The sequence below is a fragment of the Oscarella lobularis genome, chromosome 11, assembly GCF_947507565.1.
Source record: "Oscarella lobularis chromosome 11, ooOscLobu1.1, whole genome shotgun sequence".
Classification (NCBI taxonomy): domain Eukaryota; kingdom Metazoa; phylum Porifera; class Homoscleromorpha; order Homosclerophorida; family Oscarellidae; genus Oscarella; species Oscarella lobularis.
The window spans coordinates 197799-213317 of NC_089185.1; the positions used below are offsets into that span (position 1 = coordinate 197799).

Below are 15519 nucleotides of genomic sequence, written 5' to 3' on the forward strand. Positions count from 1 at the left end.
CGTCACATCAAAACCTTAGATACGCCTGGTGACCAAAACATGGCCGTAGCGGAGGAAAAAGACTGGAACGACCGCAGCAGCCACGACCTACTAGTAAGTAGACAACACCATTGCACCTTAGCGGAGGCAAACGCGTCTCTAGAACGTCGATCGAGTGCTTCGTCTTCTCACAAGCCGTCACTCGGTACAATTTATAAACAAATGAAACTCCTGCCCGAATATAGCAATTTTATATAGTGCGATATGGCGGAGAGACACTACCGAGCACTCGACAAACTAATCGCTCGTAACGAAAGTGGTTTTCACGTGCGAGAGACACTCGCTCTTGGCAAACTAATTCGGGCCGCCGCCTCCGCCACCGGAACCGATCGTCTCTATGACAACTATATACAAAAGATCGTCCAAATTTGCGGGTGGGAGGAGTCCTCCGTTAATTAATAATTAATTAAATTTTAACTGTTAAAAAGGAAAACTTTTGTACGGGATAAAGCGTCTGATGAGCTTCTGTACAAGAGCGAAACAGTTGGGGTATTGATAGAAATTGGTATGTTCATTTTTTCACTGCATGGACCGCAGCCTGAGACTCGTTCTTATTCAAAGGAAATTTGCTGCTTCATTCCGTCTGTGTTTTCGTACATCAAAGTGTTGCCATAGCCATTCGAAAAATTTTCAACAATGTACCTTCGACTGGAAGTGAACAAAGAACAACGTTTGCTTTCAACGTTCAAATAATCGAAGAGAGTCGAGTGGCTGAAGCTTTGATTAGGGTACAGGGGTAAATTTTGTTATATGAAATACACGTCGTCTTTTAGTGTTTAGAAAAGACGACTGATATGAACGTCACAGGTGACATACTCAAGACTTTGAAAGTTCTTTCTGTTTCAGGTGAGAAACTCTTCTTCTTCTGCCTGCTCCCTGACTTTAGTTCATTAGTACGTAATTGTGATCAAATTCTTTCAAATAATGGAGCTAGAACTGTGTGTCTGCTATTGAAAGAGAAGAAGCACTCGGCTCTCGCTGTCGATACGTTGTGGAATTTGTTTGAATATAGTGGCAATAAGCAGGTGGTTGCATCCCAGCTCTCCTCTTTCACTTGTATCAGGTATTATACTATCAATAGACTAGAGTATTCGAATAAAGGAAACTCTCTTACTCTAGGTGTATTTGTGACTCTTTTCGCGCCTTAGTGCATGCAAGAAGTCAATCCGAAAAAGGGTCAAGGTGTTAATAAACGAGATATATTATATAACGAGAGAGGTTTCTTTGCAATTTGTATTTTTTCTATAGAAACGATGTTGCTGTGATTGCTCATTACGTGTCTTCGTTTTGCGACGAGGCCCCGTTTGTTGTCAGTTGCATGCTCTTCATCTTGTCTTTATAGAAATAATGGTGTTTCTATTAGGAAACGGGTTTTGTGGCTCTTCTGGCTTCAACTTTTACAGAAAGTAAATCAGTAAACTATTGTCACAGAAATCCTAATTGTATTCTACAGCTAAAACAATGAATCCTATTTCTCGGAATCTCAAACTGACATCGGTACGGTGCAGTGACACAACGCGATAGCAACGCGCTCATAGTCATAATATAGTGTCACGAAGACTTTGAATTCAAGAAACTGATGATGAGCCTAATGGTGACATTTAGAGAAAACGCAGCTGCACTCCACGTAAGACAGAAACTACAAAAAAACATATCAAATATTCAAAATCTTTGTTTAGGTGATGCGCGATCATTTTGTTCTTCTCTCGCTTTTCTCCTTCGTCAAGCCCAACAATAAGGCAAGCGATCAATGGACGCCGGCTCAATTCGAAGAACTCCAATTGCTTGTAAAAAAAATCAGAATGCAAAGAACCGCAATCCCTGGATTCTCTCTTTATTTAGGCTCTCTCTTGTCTCTCTTCTCTTTGTCGTACGTGCAAAGAAACGTACGTTACTTGTCAGGGCAGCACTCGTCTTCTTCTCCTTCTCGAATGGGCCGCTTCCAAGGAAGAGCGATGGAAGTCTCAGATCAAACTGAGTCTTCACGTTTTGCTGAGCGTCGTCGCTCTTCGAGACGAGACTATAATCGGAGAGCTCAGCGATCAAGGAGCAATAGAGCAATTCGTTTGTAAGTTGATTAGACGTTTGCGTCACTTTTTCTTGATCGTTATTTGGGAAAGACATTCTTTCTCGTTCCGCCGTTTCGTCTGCTATCGATGTCGACATTACTACAAGCCTCTTGCTCATATTGTCACACTTGTGCGATAATGATCTACATAGAAAGGCACGTCGTATCGTATATCCTTACACTCCACATCTATCTTCTCAAAACAGGAATTATTTGGAATGAACGGGGTCGAAGCTCTCGTACCCTTTGTCAAAGTGCCGTTACAATGGTTTGATTCCGGCTTGGGTCACTACCGTCTCGTTCTGGCAACCATTGATGTGTGCTGGTAAAAAATTGAACAAGTCAATTCCTTTTTCTTCTGGTGAATATTTTCTTTAGGTGCTGCGTTGTTGGATCTTCACTGACCGAAGACGCCTTTCTAGAATACGAAGGAATCTTTCTCTTACTTGATCTACTCGAAGTAAATTTTCTCATCATTTAATTAACTTATTAATTTTTTGTGATTTCTCAAGTTTTGCTCAAACAACATGCAAAGCCTTGTCTTGGGATGCGTACTCGACTTGTGTGAAAATCCAAAAGTGCGCTTTCATAATGAATATATAGATTCTCTTATTGACAACTCTGTCACATACATAGTCTCTTAGTCACGTATTGACTTGGCGTGGTTGTACCGGCACAACCAATGTATATCAGCTATTACTTCGCCTATGGAAAGAAGAAGAGAAGGCTCTAGGAATGGCTCGGACTTGCGACGGTGTTCTAAGCGACGTCGCGAATCCGCTCAGAGGCCAATCTTTTCAACCGGAATTGAGCCAACAGAAAGTCGGCAGTCTCGCTATTGTTGACGTCGTTGGCAACATGAGAGCAAAAATTTGGGCTCTTTTCTCTAAAATTGGTTTTGGTGACGATCAAAACGCTCGCCTTTCTATAGAAGATCGTATTACTCTGGAACTTGCGAAAGAATTTATGAATTTGAAGGTAACACGCATCTAAAAGTTAGTCAGGCGTGGGTCACAATGTACTTGTAAGGTGGGTGAGATTTGGTTGGAAATTGATAGAGAATTGAACGAAGAGGGTGTCGACGTTACGCCGTTTGATAAGGAGTGCATCGAAGAAATTAAACAGTGGACGAGAAACAAGACTGAGCAGCTAATCGAAAAACAGAAAACCGTTCTGAGCCAAAGGAGCCTCGCTATTGACGACGAAGAAAGGATCTACTACACAAAGGTGCTCAAAACATCCGTGCGTACAAATTTCACGACGTCTCTTTTTCAGATAAAGAAAAGCCACGAAATGTCAGACAAGGCGTCGGATGATTGGATGCAATTTCTCGAAAGAACCTCTGACATGTCTGCCCTATTGGTAAGCAGAATAGTCTTCTTCTCTTAGATTTCTCTCTCATCCCGGGTCATATTAGAAAGCGAGAGAGGATCAACTCGAGGTTATTCTAGCGTCCAAATCGGGCAGAGAAACTCACCCACACAAAAAACGGTACGATAAATAGAAGTATAGGCCATGCAGCAGAAGCAAACACGTGTCGTTGATTCAACTAGGACTCACGCAACACATCAAGTATCTCTAAAGACGACAGTACGTTTTTTGCCACTGGCACTATGTACCTTTTACTTGAATCTTAGACGTTCAGCGGACGACAGGTTTCCGTGAAAACGAGCATTGTGCCTCCATTGCCAGCAGTAGGCGAAAGGAAGGAAGAAGGAGGGACAAGAAAAAGAGAACTAGTTACGGTATGATTAAACTCAATGCAGGAATGTCTTATAATGATCTCGTCAGTACTGTTCATCAAAATCTTTTCCAGGAGTCTGCTTATGGGCTAGGTACAAAAATCCTATACTACTTAGGGCGCTGACGAGAAATATGACGTCGAACCAACGATGATAAAAACTGAACTCCAAATCGCCGAGAACGAGTGTGATGATCTGTCGATATTGCTCCGGCATGTTCATTCGCATGAGAAGAACAGACGAGACGAAGTACATTCCCATAATTTCAGCCAACATCAGAACGATGATATTCGAAGATTTGCTACTCGATATGGCGTAGAAGAATTTCGTCAGAGTGATGAGAAGTCCTCGAATCGACGTCAAAATGATGACGCCGACGAGAAAAAATGATATGTGCTGCGACCAAAATTTGACGTCAAATTCAAATCCCATGTAAGTGACAGTGATCTCAATTCCGCGCGTGACCGGATCCGTTTTGCCGACGCGATCGAAAATGATATTAATCGAGCAAATGAAGATTTTATAAACGCAATAGAGCGAGAAGAAGTGCCCAACGAAATTGAAATATTTACCCTGGAGCGTCCGAGAGTAGACCATGCGATCGCGCATCGCATGCAAGTCGACGAGCTCCAAAAACAATTGACGACTCAATTCCTCATAGGCATTGATGTCGTTCTGAAGAAGAGACGTGTCTGAGTCTTTGGAAGATGCGACTGTGCTGCTCAAGACGCTCCAAACGCGCCCAATTCCACTCGCTGTCGTCCCGTTACCGCCAGCCTTATTTGCGTGCCGAATCGACGCCAAACGCTTTTTCTTACTAAGAATCATCTCGAGCGTCTGATTCATACGTCGTTCCATGTTGTGAACGTCGGCGTCGGTTACGTGACGCATGAAGTAGGACATGTACGTGTAGGGGCAGTTGACGGCACCGAAACCGGACAAGACGGCCATGACGGTGACGCCGATCACGCCGACACGACTAATCAATTGCTCAATAGAAAAGATGCCGTGTTGGGGACTGAGTAGGGGAAATTGATCGCCCGTCTTCCAGAACAGATAGACGAAGATAAGCCAGATGAGAAACGATGCGATCATCGTGCCATTTCGACGTCGTCTTGACGACGACGATCCCCAAAAAGAGGCGTCGCCTCCCCATCGGATGTTGATGCTGAGAAAGGAGATGTAGAGCGGAAGAAGGACGACGAGTGTAAAGAGGGATACGTAGAGACACAATTTCCAGTGAAAATAACGCGACGACGGATCGAGTATGCCGACGATTTCGAATATGATCAATTCGAACATGGTGCACGAAAGGCAGAAGGTAAAGGAAAACGCCAATTGGACGACGACTTGTTGCACTTCGTAGTCCTTGAAGAGTTTTCGACGGAAAAAGAGCCAGCCGAAGCCGAAAAAGACGAGTTGAGATACGACGACGAACAGCGTGTCTATTCCTAAGCTGCCCGAGCTGCCGTCGCCCATTGCCTCCGCCGCCGCCATAATCCACGTATTTCTTTAGCTAACGCGCGTCGTCGTCTTTAGACCTTTCTCTCCAATCTACTCTCCAACGATGTCCGAACGTGCATCGACGTCGTCGCGTCTTTCTTCGCCCGTATCGGACGACTTTCGTCGCGAATTCGACACGCTAAAGGCGTCCATGTCGGCCAAACTCAAAGTGGCGACTCGTCAGCGCGACGAGGCTCGCACTCGCGCGTCCGATTGGCAAAAGCGTTACGAATCGACGCGCGACGATACGGCGGAGCTCGAACGACGCAACGCCGAGTGCCAACGACTCATATTCAGCTACGAACGCGAGATGCGTCGACTCCAAGACGATCGCGCCCTGCGCGCACAATTGCGCGACAACGCCGTGCACAATCGCGAAGTCGATCGGCGAATTGTCGAATTGGAAGCGGCGAACGCGGAAGTGAACCGGATGCTGGACGAAGAAAGGCGAACGAAGGAGGAAGCGATGGCGGCGCGACGAGACGAATGCGATCAACTGCGACGCGAATGTGACGATGCGTGGGCGCGGTGCGAGACTGCTGTTCGAGAGAGAGATCAACTTATAGGCCAGTTGAAGGAGAAATCGGGAGAGACCGAAGGAAAGGCGTCGTTGCAGAATTACGCTTTGGCTTTGAGCCAGCGCGACGTTGTGCTAAAGGAGTTCAGCCAGTTGAAAATGGAAAAGGACGTTCTAATCAATCAGGTGAAAATTAAAGTGCAGGAGCTGGACGATTTAAAGCAGAAATACAATGGTCTCAAATCAAAAGCAAATAACTTGAAGAGTCTGGTAAAAGCGAAAGCAGACAAACACTGGATTTTAATTAAGCATAGGTATCCTTCAGGTCTATAGATTGAGAGAAGCTCATGTGCCTGAGTACGTCACTGTTCGTTTGGCTACAAACGCAGGTTATTAATCTGATTAAAAAATGCATTTTAATGATGATTTCTACAGAGATCGGCTTCTTTCTTGAAACTCAAATATGCGTGAAGGAAATTCAACCAAATAGTCTCGCTCATCAAAAGGGAATTCTTCCTGGAGACGTTATTCTCAAAGTATAGACGCACCAATTTCTTAGGAGTAAGGAACGTCTTTTGTGTTCTAGGTCAATGACCAGCCTCTGGCAAGTCTCAGCGTTTTTGACGTCCAGAGACTCGTTGTCACAGCCAGAGAGGGACTCTCCTTGCTAATCGAACGCAAGCCTACAGCTCGCATTGACGACATCATTATGACGCAAACAGCCGGAGACGCGCTGTCGCTTCGAACCCAAGGTGAAACAAGATCAATAAAATCAGAATCAAGAAGACAGGGTCAGAATGCATATGATTTTATATATATATACAGTAAGATCTATGAATACACATCTAGATATGAAAGCGGCGGCGGCTATGTATGGTTCTACCGATTCTTTGGACGGGGAAGTCATCTCTTTCGTTTCTGGCGCGAGATCACTGGGTGGACCATCTCTTACAGCTACGCGGTAGCGTGGAAATACAAAGATAAGATTTTGTAGCGAGTACAGCCTTTTCCCATAGGCGCCAACGTGAAATCGTTATTGAGCAGCCTGATCCAAAATTGCCGCCAAAGCAGCGAGAACTAGGCCTGCAATTGAAGGGAGGCAATCAGGTAGGGATATTCGTTTCCAAGGTGAACCCTAGTGGGCCAGCACAGGGCCTTCAGAAAGGAGATCAAATATTAACTGTGAGATGACCATGTAATAATATATATACTCTTATAAATAATTCTTCTAAGGTGAATGATTTTGATACTACGGCTGTTACTTTGGAAGAAGCCTACATTCTATTTATGCAGGCCATGTTGAGTGGCCACGTGAAATTGGCTGCGACTAAAAATGCAAAAAGTACGAATTTTTAAGTTGGGGTTGACTATTAATTTTTTCTTGTAGAATACAAGAGTTTGACTGTTCCCTATGATTCGTTTTTTGTTCGGTATACATGTACACTGATTTTTGATCAGTCCTCGCGGTCACGTTGAATTTTTTTAGTTGCAATTTCAGTTACGATGGGAGTGCGGTGAACGAGATGAGTTTCACCATTGGCGACCTTCTTCACATCACAGAATCAATGCCCGTTCATCATCATCCCAATTCGTGGATGGCAAGAAAGGTGGGCCCCCATCAAAATTCCGTCATCGTGGGCGCTGTCCCAAACGAAGCAAGGTCAGCACCACAGAACACCATAGAATTAAAAAAAATGCTTTTTTAAAGGGCGCAAGATTATCTGAGAACGTCAAGGCGATCCGGTAGAGTATTGGTCACCCAGTGCGTTTATAATTGCTATTTGTTTTTCTTATATAAAGGCAGTGGTGGAAGTTTGGCTTATGAACGCCTGGAGCCGTCAAAGCTATCGACTCTAATGAATCAAGGTCAAGAGCGCGGCGCAATATCATCCAAAACCAAACGAGACCTGAGGTGAGAAAGGGATCGCTACTACTGTACTGTACGTAGCAGTGAAGTTAAACCCCTCTCCTACCTAGTCTTGGTGATCAGCTTTCCCTTCAAGACCGCGTTTCTTCGTTCCGTGACCCCGCTCTCCTTCCCTCGCACATTGCCGACGAGCTGTGTCAACTTCTCGATCGCGACAGTCCCACTGAACGCGACTGGCGCGACCTGGCCACCATGCTCGGTCTCGCTGACGCGACGATAGCCCAGTTCGCTCAAGACCCTAAACCAACGAGCCGCGTACTCGAATCGTGGCGAAACGCAAGCGGAGAGAAAGCGTCCTTAGAGTGGCTAGTCAAATCTCTTTTTCGCATGGGTAGAATAGATGCGGCTATGCTATTGGCTCCCTATGCCGATCTCGATATGGCTACAACCACAATTAACTTATAATTTTTTCATAGAGTGTCTGAATTCTAAAATTTCGGTGATTCGAATAATTAGCTGAGCGTGGCTAGACTAATGTTTCGTCCCAGACCCCCAGATGCAAGTCGAAGGCCGCCCGCGTTCGTTGCCATGGCTTGCACGACTTTGCGTCCACCCTCGATCGTCCCAATTTCCTTGTCATCATAGATAAAAATGAAGAGCGATCTTTGATTTTAAGTCCTACCTCATGAGATAGCCGCCTTAGTACGTGAAGTGCATTCGTTCCACTTCCGCCAGCCGCGACGGCTCGCGATCCATCGCAGAACCGCGCGCAGTAGAAGAATTGGGTCGCCGTCACGTCCGGCAGAAGAAGACTTTCAACTACTTTCGTGGTACCCATATCCCATATCTATAGAATCATTTTGTTTCTATTGTATTAGATACCTATGCTTATATCTACTTGAAGTGCGTCCTTGGCTTTCCACGATCCGGTGAGAATGTCATTGCCTTGGATATCAATAGCGTCGCCGCAGATATAGGGACCCGGCAGAGATGCAATAACATTGCCGTCTCTGACGTCCCACACCTTATATATATAAGGTGGAAATAGAAGCGCGGGGAAACCGGCTGTCGTTTACTCACTTTAATGCATCGGTCCCATCCACCCGTAACGAAGATGCTCTTGTGCTGCGGATGAAATCGCAGGGCGAAGATTCGCTGGCTGTGTCCGCTCTTCATGACGTCGACGCTGCGCAAGACTTTTCTGGTGGAGAGAGAACAAAGACGAGTCTTTCATTTTTCTAACCTGTCTTCATCTGCTGCTTCGATTTCTAACTGAATCCCATTCGTAAGAGAATCATAAACAACGATCCGAGCATTCTAAGCAGATAAATTTTTCAAAAATTCCTTCTCTTGTAGTTTTTCTCTACTTTTCCAGCGGTGGCATAGCAAGTCCCGTCTGAACAATAGTCAACGGCATTTATCTCGTTTCCCGGCTGAATAACCGACTCCACTTTCTTCGCACCAACCGTATTCCAAATCGTCACAGATCCATCAGAACCTGAAAAAATGTTTGCTGGACAAAAAAAGTGCATATTGTTTCGTGTTCTCACTGGATGCCGCTATAAGCTGATCATCAGCTGGACAAGATCGAATGCAAGTAACAGGCAACCCATCGACTGATGTCTGCATAATAGCCTTCTGTTTTCCAGTACTAACACCATAAATCTAGAAAGAAGAAAAAAGGGGAACTCACACGGTATCTGCTGATGGTTCTGTTTTGACTAATGCATTATTCAATACCTCCCCAGACCCTTGAAAATGAATAACGTACCCCAATCGCTCCGTTTCCATATCCCGCCGCAACGTAATCCGAATCAGGCATGAATTCCAAAGCGAATACCCCGGAACCGGTCGAATAGCAAGGAATGTCACGCGTGAGCGTCAATTGGTCGACCGGTTGTAGACTAGGCCGCGAGCTGCGACGAGGACGACTGAAACAATAATAAGAACGAAGCCGTAAGCGTGCGTGTTTGTGTTAGAGATGAAATGAATGGGTCTCCTTTCGCAAACAGGAAATCGAGACGATTCGCTTACACGGGCTTACCTGAGTTCCGTGTAGATGTTTCGGCCCGCTTCGAGAGCCGTTGCTAAGTGTTTAACCGACATCGGACGTCGGGTTTTTCTTCTCGATTAGATCGAAGGCGAGAGTGGAATGAACGTTGCGGTTCGTGGGGTTTCTTGATTGATTGCAGGTCTCGACGCGAAAACGAGAACCGAGTCCGAACGCGTCGACGGCGATGAACCGATAGTAAGTCGAAACGATTATGCGATGCTTCGGCGCGTGTTTTGTCGTCGAGGCGTTGCTGTTGCCACAAAAACGACGTCCGGGCGCTCTGGTTACGAGACGATTGTATTTACAGGCTAGCGTGCGTGTGGGTGATGGGAGACCAACGAAGAGACGACGGCACTACGAGACGACGTCGACAGGCGTCGACGTTGTCCGCATCGTTCCCGCGTCGCGCAGGCGCCTATCTTCTCGGTCCGCGTCTGAATTCGGTCAGCACGTCGCCGGTTCGAAGCATCGTTCAACATTTGGCGAAGAAAGAAGGCACCGACGAATTTTACACAATGAAAATACTGGAATTGGAGCCGCCGCCGCCCGTACAAACGACCCAAGACGATCGTCAAGGCCGAATGCTCGTACACACCGAATATTCTCTTCTGTCGCTTCTCGCCGCCCAAGAGGGAGTCATTCATTGTCATGATCTCTTTGTTGATAAATATGGCGGCGGCGGCGGCGGCGGAGGCGGGGGCGGCGGCGAGCGGGCGCGGTTGTGCTTGGTTTTGGATTGCGTCACGCCGCACGATTTCGCGAGGGATACCGAAAACTTGATTAATCTTCAACACTACGTCATTCGAGAAAGGAAAGTGGGCGAAGATGAAAGTCTCCTCATTTTTCGTAATATCATTAAGACGATTCGAGACATTCACGAGGTAAGATATCCATTCCACGACCAGAAAATAAAAGGAACGATTGTTCATTTCTCAGAGAAACGTTGTTCATCGCGATTTGAAGTTGGGAAATATTGTATTGCACGAAGAGACCAAGGACGTAATTATAACGAATTTCTGTCTTGGAATACATCTGATTAGACCCAATGATTTGCTCGTTGATCAAAGAGGCAGTCCAGCATACATTAGTCCAGACGTTCTAAGTGGTAAGGACTCGTAGAAAGAGAAAACCCCAATTCATTTTTCACGTATCTATGTAGAAAAACCCTATTCGGGAAAGGCAAGCGACATGTGGGCTCTTGGCGTCGTTCTCTACACGATGCTTTATGGAATTTTCCCCTTCTATCACAACGTCCCTGCTGAACTCTTTTCCAAAATTAAAGCTGTTGATTATACGATTCCAACGTAGGCTTTGATATCTCTCGTTCAGCGTAGTATCGTTGATTGGGGTCTCTCTAGCAATGTTCCCGTGTCTGAGGAAACGATTGACGTGATTCGGAACTTGCTAAAAGGCGACCAAAATCAGAGATACACAGCGCAACAGGCACTCGACAGCGTAGAGAAAATCATTGCAGACAGGTAGGTACATAGGAGGGCAGCAATAGAACGATTTCTCATTCTCACAATAGAAAATGGCTCAGAATAGCTGGAGGTGAAGACGACGGGCAAGAAGATCAAGTCGTTCCTTGCGTACTTTTGGAAGACGAAAGCGACGATGTCGATCCGAGCGAAGACGACGAAGACGACGAACCGACGCCGTCACCGCCCCACAAAATCCACCGCCTCGCCTCATTCGCCGACTCGAAAGCGGCGGCGGCAGACAACGACGAAGAAGAGGACAAAGAGGAAGAGGAGGCTCCGTCATCCGTTCAAATTCTCATCACGAAATCGAATCCAATTCCCATTCGAACGTACAAGAGAGACACGCGTCCACCAACGGATAAAGAAAAGGAACTTCTAATGCGACTTTGTCACAACTCTTAGGTGAGTGGAACCGTCTCTTAACTAAAGTTTGTACAGCTCCCCTCCCCACCACACCCCTCACACTCACACAGTGTGGCGTTTTAGCGAATTAGTCTTACTTTGGTCTCCACGAAACGTTTCCTGTTCCTGTAAACGCCTTTTTGAGTGCAAGCGGATCGGCCCACTGCGCATTGAGATAGGAGGAGGAGGAGTCTTCATCTAGTTTCTTAAAATTGAATACCAAGTCAATTCGTGTCAATAAGAGATGAGAGATGAACTGACTTTTAATTCTTCCTGTCTTCGATACGCGTAGGCCATCATCCGCTTTTGCTCTTCCTCACTGACGATTGGCTCTCTCGCCGGAGCACCCAATCCCTTCTACACAGAGTATATATATGAAGTTCTGAATCAGAATGCGGTGTGACCTTCTGCAGTTTTGCCACTATCTTTGTCTTTTCATTCTTTCCTACGAAATCCTCCAGTTTCTTGCCCAAAGCCAATTCCTTACCGGCCCACCAAAGCTGAGAATTCGCCTCGTCCAAAACAGCAAGAGCAGCCTGAACATCTCCACGTCACACACTCACACTATATAAGGAGTGATTACCTGTGTCCCAGAAAGATCTTCGTTTCCTTCGAATTCCATTCGAATCGGTTCATGAGGAGGCAATCCCATTGGATAAATAATCATCATGACCCCGCGAAGTTTATCGAGAGCGTCTTTCACCGTTGTTTCAGTCACAAAAACGCCAGCTTCAATTTGTTTATGTGAAACGGCCGTCTTCGCTTCGCTGACAGTTCGCTTAATTAGATCAACCATCTTCTCGCTCGGCGCTTGTATAAAATAATGCAGGTTTATTAATTTTATACTTTTTATTTTATTGATTACTATTTTTGTACCACGTCCATTTCGACATCCCATTGGATCTTTCGCGAAGCGATGACCGCCGCTCGGTTCGCATCGAGTCGCCCATTCGTCGACGAGATGTAATTCTTCGATTTGCTCGTCGGTCAATCCTTGCATATTTGCAGGCAAAGCGAGACCGTGTTCTGCCACCGCTTCCATTTCTGTCCCCCCAACGTTATTCTAGGCCATTGACGATTTGCATGCAAGTGGCATTGCCTGAGCAAATGCGGGAGATTTTCAATCTGCCGTTGTAGAGCGAGACGAGTTTGGAGACGAGTTCCCCTATGGGGACTTTCGTCGTCGTTTCGTACAGAAACTGGCTCTCGTTTCCTTTCTTGACGTGCAGGACAACCATGATGACGCGACGAAAACGTAGTTCGTTCAGAAGTGGCTGCCAGGCAACAGTCGTCGCATTCCCGGATTAGAAGACTCCATATGGCCTCATGTCTTCCTCTCAGCAACAATGGTGCAATTACATTCGATGCCTCTTTCGTCCAACAAAGCGTCTTGATGGAGGATGGTCATGGACCGTTTGCATAGCAACATTCTTCATGTTTATATTTCACAATGCAGCGAGGGGCTCATTCGGCGTTCTCTACATCGGTTTGCTGCAACGATTCACCAACGACACTTCCCAAGGTAACAATACGGCAACGAATACTAGCGATGCAAGCTGTGACACGCGAGATTCGGGAGGAATTAGCGGTACAACAGGTAAAACGTTTCTCACAATGATAACAGCGATAACGATCGATTGATCTCAACCTAGCGGCTATAGGTTCGCTACAGACAACAATGCTTTGCGTCTTGGGTCCTCCATCCGCTCAGCTTTCGTCGCGCTTCTCTGTACGAAGTGTAATCATCATCGCCGCAATCGTATACAGTCTAGGAATATACCTGACAACGTATGCATCACAAGTCTGGCAAGCTTTTCTCACCTACACCTTTCTAGCTGGACTCGGATCCGGATTCATTTACACTCCACTCTCAGCACTTCTAGCATTTTATTTCTTCAAATACCTTCCCATCGCTTCCGCTCTGAGCATCAGCGGTAAACAAGTGGGCAGTGCCGCATTTACTCCCATAGCTCGGTGGATCCTCCGTGACTACGGTCTCAATACCCTTATTCTCTCCCATACAATTCTGGCTTTGGCCATAGGTCTCATCGCAATCCTAGTCCGGCCTCCACCTTCTCCTCCTCAAACACCTTCCGTTGATGCAACGACCCAAGAACAACCGCAACAAGCGGTCATTACGTATTGGGCGATACTAAAGCACAGGCGATTCATGTTGTGGTGTTTTGCATTGAGCTTTCACTTCTTTGCCTATTACCTCCCAACATATCATCTCGTAAGCGAATTCTTATATATACTTACTCTTCACTTGATTTGTAGTCTCCTTAGATTCGTTATGCCGAGTGCAGCTTGAAAATTCATAACTCCCAGTCAGGCCTATTGCTCACCTACCATTTCATTTCTGCTGCTATTGGAGGAATTGGTCTCGGGGCATTGGCATCGCGAATTCGCAATCGAATCACTCTTCAGGCATTCACAATTTTTCTCAACGCCCTTCCCAATTTCTTCTTTCCACTCTACAAGACCTATGCTCACGTTGCCATTTATTCGGTAGTTACAGGCATTCTAATGGGAACCATTATTCTCAACGTGATCGTCTGTCGAGACTTGCTTGGCTCCAACGCCGCTATGAAAGGATACGGAGTCTACAACTCTATCGCTGCCATATCTGTCACATTTGGCCCCATGCTTGCAGGCATACGAACCTAATACAAATTCCTCTCGCATCTAACTCTATTTTATAGGATGGCTGTACGACATCTTTCAAAGCTACGAAATCCCCTTTGTCATAGCCGGGGGAATTGATCTGCTTGCGTCGATTCTAATGTTCATTTCCGCATCGGCATCGGCAATGGAATGTAAAGCAGATCAAGAAGATCCATTACCGTCAATCACTCGGCCACCAGTCGGTCTCACGTGGATCGAATCAACAGTCTAAAATTAATTATTGAACGGTTTTTTTGTTTCGCGAGCCCAATACTCAATAGCTATAGTTTTTAGATGGAAAAAGTGGAGGAGGCAACAGAAGAGCAAAATTTAAATCTTCACGGCTATGGTATTGTCACATTCATAACGTTAGAAAGTCAATTGCATAATTAGGTTTCGACACAGGACGCGAGAAAATTTTGCGCGAGATCGTCAGGCGGAAGACACGGGCCAAATGCTTCAATAAGAAGGGGCTCTTTGTGCACGCCGTCGAGGTAATCCGAATAGGACAAACGATTGTCATGATCGCCGTCCTAAATAGATCGGTTAATGTCCCCCCAACGCCATTGACGATTTGCATGCAAGTGGCATTGCCTGAGCAAATGCGGGAGATTTTCAATCTGCCGTTGTAGAGCGAGACGAGTTTGGAGACGAGTTCCCCTATGGGGACTTTCGTCGTCGTTTCGTACAGAAACTGGCTCTCGTTTCCTTTCTTGACGTGCAGGACAACCATGATGACGCGACGAAAACGTAGTTCAGAAGTGGCTGCCAGGCAACAGTCGTCGCATTCCCGGATTAGAAGACTCCATATATGCCTCATCTGTCTACAATGACGTCACAAGCATGTGACCGCTGCCACTTTAAGTCCGATAGGCGGAAAATAGCTCTCCTGCCTCGAATCTTTAGTTTCGCTTCTTCGACAGTAGCTCGAAAGCTTCTGTAGATGTAGCTAGACTAGGTTATCGAGCGCTTAAAGCGCAACTTAGCTCTTAGGAGGCTAAACGAAGGTGGGCGTTCCTCTTATTCTCGCGTAATTAACCCTTTCTCACCCAAAACAGAAGCTATGGTTTTTCGCATCTGTAGTGTTATGACGTAATAAATTCGCTACGTTTTCGCTTGAGATGCGAAAATGAATTTTTTGCTCATTGATTTCTCGGAAAAAATTGTGATGTTGGCCTAATTT

The 15519-nt window shown here is 45.9% G+C and overlaps 7 protein-coding genes across 7 annotated transcripts; 4 read left to right on the forward strand and 3 right to left on the reverse strand.

Annotated features, from left to right (window-relative positions):
* Nucleotides 1-4: 4 nt before the first annotated feature.
* Nucleotides 5-4047, forward strand: LOC136193160 (cilia- and flagella-associated protein 69-like). The gene is made up of 24 exons (XM_065981981.1): nucleotides 5-93; nucleotides 143-184; nucleotides 238-413; nucleotides 468-544; nucleotides 601-767; nucleotides 813-885; nucleotides 934-1102; nucleotides 1159-1221; nucleotides 1288-1348; nucleotides 1403-1445; nucleotides 1493-1536; nucleotides 1589-1666; nucleotides 1719-1826; nucleotides 1882-2107; nucleotides 2160-2263; nucleotides 2314-2432; nucleotides 2486-2567; nucleotides 2620-2685; nucleotides 2744-3085; nucleotides 3137-3334; nucleotides 3383-3469; nucleotides 3525-3598; nucleotides 3661-3697; nucleotides 3745-4047. The coding sequence occupies exons 1-24, from the start codon at nucleotides 40-42 to the stop codon at nucleotides 3856-3858; spliced, it is 2604 nt and encodes an 867-aa protein (XP_065838053.1). The 5' UTR covers nucleotides 5-39; the 3' UTR covers nucleotides 3859-4047.
* On the reverse strand, nucleotides 3859-5356 carry LOC136193164 (Golgi pH regulator-like). The gene has a single exon (XM_065981986.1). It carries the CDS (start codon nucleotides 5344-5346, stop codon nucleotides 3895-3897), a length of 1452 nt encoding a protein of 483 aa, XP_065838058.1. The 5' UTR covers nucleotides 5347-5356; the 3' UTR covers nucleotides 3859-3894.
* Nucleotides 5357-5386: 30 nt separating this feature from the next.
* LOC136193174 (tight junction protein ZO-3-like) lies at nucleotides 5387-8271 on the forward strand. Its single transcript, XM_065982003.1, has 12 exons — nucleotides 5387-6139; nucleotides 6195-6258; nucleotides 6305-6405; nucleotides 6456-6660; nucleotides 6719-6830; nucleotides 6886-7051; nucleotides 7103-7211; nucleotides 7257-7299; nucleotides 7356-7529; nucleotides 7578-7612; nucleotides 7670-7781; nucleotides 7847-8271. The coding sequence occupies exons 1-12, from the start codon at nucleotides 5417-5419 to the stop codon at nucleotides 8199-8201; spliced, it is 2199 nt and encodes a 732-aa protein (XP_065838075.1). The 5' UTR covers nucleotides 5387-5416; the 3' UTR covers nucleotides 8202-8271.
* LOC136193194 (uncharacterized) lies at nucleotides 8176-10093 on the reverse strand. The gene is made up of 9 exons (XM_065982039.1): nucleotides 9781-10093; nucleotides 9508-9667; nucleotides 9287-9401; nucleotides 9104-9234; nucleotides 8980-9053; nucleotides 8817-8922; nucleotides 8635-8760; nucleotides 8419-8583; nucleotides 8176-8368 (listed from the first exon to the last, which is right to left on the reverse strand). The coding sequence occupies exons 1-9, from the start codon at nucleotides 9840-9842 to the stop codon at nucleotides 8249-8251; spliced, it is 1059 nt and encodes a 352-aa protein (XP_065838111.1). The 5' UTR covers nucleotides 9843-10093; the 3' UTR covers nucleotides 8176-8248.
* On the forward strand, nucleotides 10083-12552 carry LOC136193190 (serine/threonine-protein kinase 40-like). Its single transcript, XM_065982035.1, has 5 exons — nucleotides 10083-10670; nucleotides 10726-10894; nucleotides 10949-11093; nucleotides 11148-11267; nucleotides 11318-12552. The coding sequence occupies exons 1-5, from the start codon at nucleotides 10116-10118 to the stop codon at nucleotides 11670-11672; spliced, it is 1344 nt and encodes a 447-aa protein (XP_065838107.1). The 5' UTR covers nucleotides 10083-10115; the 3' UTR covers nucleotides 11673-12552.
* Nucleotides 11576-12959, reverse strand: LOC136193198 (cilia- and flagella-associated protein 298-like). Its single transcript, XM_065982042.1, has 6 exons — nucleotides 12772-12959; nucleotides 12549-12716; nucleotides 12256-12482; nucleotides 12077-12208; nucleotides 11934-12029; nucleotides 11576-11877 (listed from the first exon to the last, which is right to left on the reverse strand). The coding sequence occupies exons 1-6, from the start codon at nucleotides 12908-12910 to the stop codon at nucleotides 11767-11769; spliced, it is 873 nt and encodes a 290-aa protein (XP_065838114.1). The 5' UTR covers nucleotides 12911-12959; the 3' UTR covers nucleotides 11576-11766.
* On the forward strand, nucleotides 12940-15376 carry LOC136193186 (monocarboxylate transporter 13-like). The gene is made up of 5 exons (XM_065982028.1): nucleotides 12940-13269; nucleotides 13325-13905; nucleotides 13959-14325; nucleotides 14375-14685; nucleotides 14742-15376. The coding sequence occupies exons 1-4, from the start codon at nucleotides 12999-13001 to the stop codon at nucleotides 14566-14568; spliced, it is 1413 nt and encodes a 470-aa protein (XP_065838100.1). The 5' UTR covers nucleotides 12940-12998; the 3' UTR covers nucleotides 14569-14685; nucleotides 14742-15376.
* Nucleotides 15377-15519: the final 143 nt, after the last annotated feature.

Coding starts and splice junctions, on each gene's coding strand:
- LOC136193174 (XM_065982003.1), top strand. CDS start 5,417: ATGTCCGAACGTGCATCGACGTCGTCGCGTCTTTCTTCGCCCGTATCG. Junction 7,613..7,669: donor GAGAACGTCAAGGCGATCCG/GTAGAGTATTGG, acceptor TCTTATATAAAG/GCAGTGGTGGAAGTTTGGCT. Junction 7,782..7,846: donor AAAACCAAACGAGACCTGAG/GTGAGAAAGGGA, acceptor TCTCCTACCTAG/TCTTGGTGATCAGCTTTCCC.
- LOC136193194 (XM_065982039.1), bottom strand. CDS start 9,842: ATGTCGGTTAAACACTTAGCAACGGCTCTCGAAGCGGGCCGAAACATC. Junction 9,668..9,780: donor AACATCTACACGGAACTCAG/GTAAGCCCGTGT, acceptor TTATTGTTTCAG/TCGTCCTCGTCGCAGCTCGC. Junction 9,054..9,103: donor GCTATGCCACCGCTGGAAAA/GTAGAGAAAAAC, acceptor TTATCTGCTTAG/AATGCTCGGATCGTTGTTTA.
- LOC136193186 (XM_065982028.1), top strand. CDS start 12,999: ATGTCTTCCTCTCAGCAACAATGGTGCAATTACATTCGATGCCTCTTT. Junction 13,270..13,324: donor AGGAATTAGCGGTACAACAG/GTAAAACGTTTC, acceptor ATCTCAACCTAG/CGGCTATAGGTTCGCTACAG. Junction 13,906..13,958: donor ACCTCCCAACATATCATCTC/GTAAGCGAATTC, acceptor TAGTCTCCTTAG/ATTCGTTATGCCGAGTGCAG.
- LOC136193190 (XM_065982035.1), top strand. CDS start 10,116: ATGGGAGACCAACGAAGAGACGACGGCACTACGAGACGACGTCGACAG. Junction 10,671..10,725: donor CGATTCGAGACATTCACGAG/GTAAGATATCCA, acceptor TTCATTTCTCAG/AGAAACGTTGTTCATCGCGA. Junction 11,268..11,317: donor GAGAAAATCATTGCAGACAG/GTAGGTACATAG, acceptor TTCTCACAATAG/AAAATGGCTCAGAATAGCTG.
- LOC136193160 (XM_065981981.1), top strand. CDS start 40: ATGGCCGTAGCGGAGGAAAAAGACTGGAACGACCGCAGCAGCCACGAC. Junction 1,667..1,718: donor AAAACGCAGCTGCACTCCAC/GTAAGACAGAAA, acceptor ATCTTTGTTTAG/GTGATGCGCGATCATTTTGT. Junction 3,086..3,136: donor AAGAATTTATGAATTTGAAG/GTAACACGCATC, acceptor TGTACTTGTAAG/GTGGGTGAGATTTGGTTGGA.
- LOC136193198 (XM_065982042.1), bottom strand. CDS start 12,910: ATGGTTGTCCTGCACGTCAAGAAAGGAAACGAGAGCCAGTTTCTGTAC. Junction 12,717..12,771: donor AATCTCCCGCATTTGCTCAG/GCAATGCCACTT, acceptor TTGGGGGGACAG/AAATGGAAGCGGTGGCAGAA. Junction 11,878..11,933: donor GAAGACAGGAAGAATTAAAA/GTCAGTTCATCT, acceptor TTCAATTTTAAG/AAACTAGATGAAGACTCCTC.
- LOC136193164 (XM_065981986.1), bottom strand. CDS start 5,346: ATGGCGGCGGCGGAGGCAATGGGCGACGGCAGCTCGGGCAGCTTAGGA.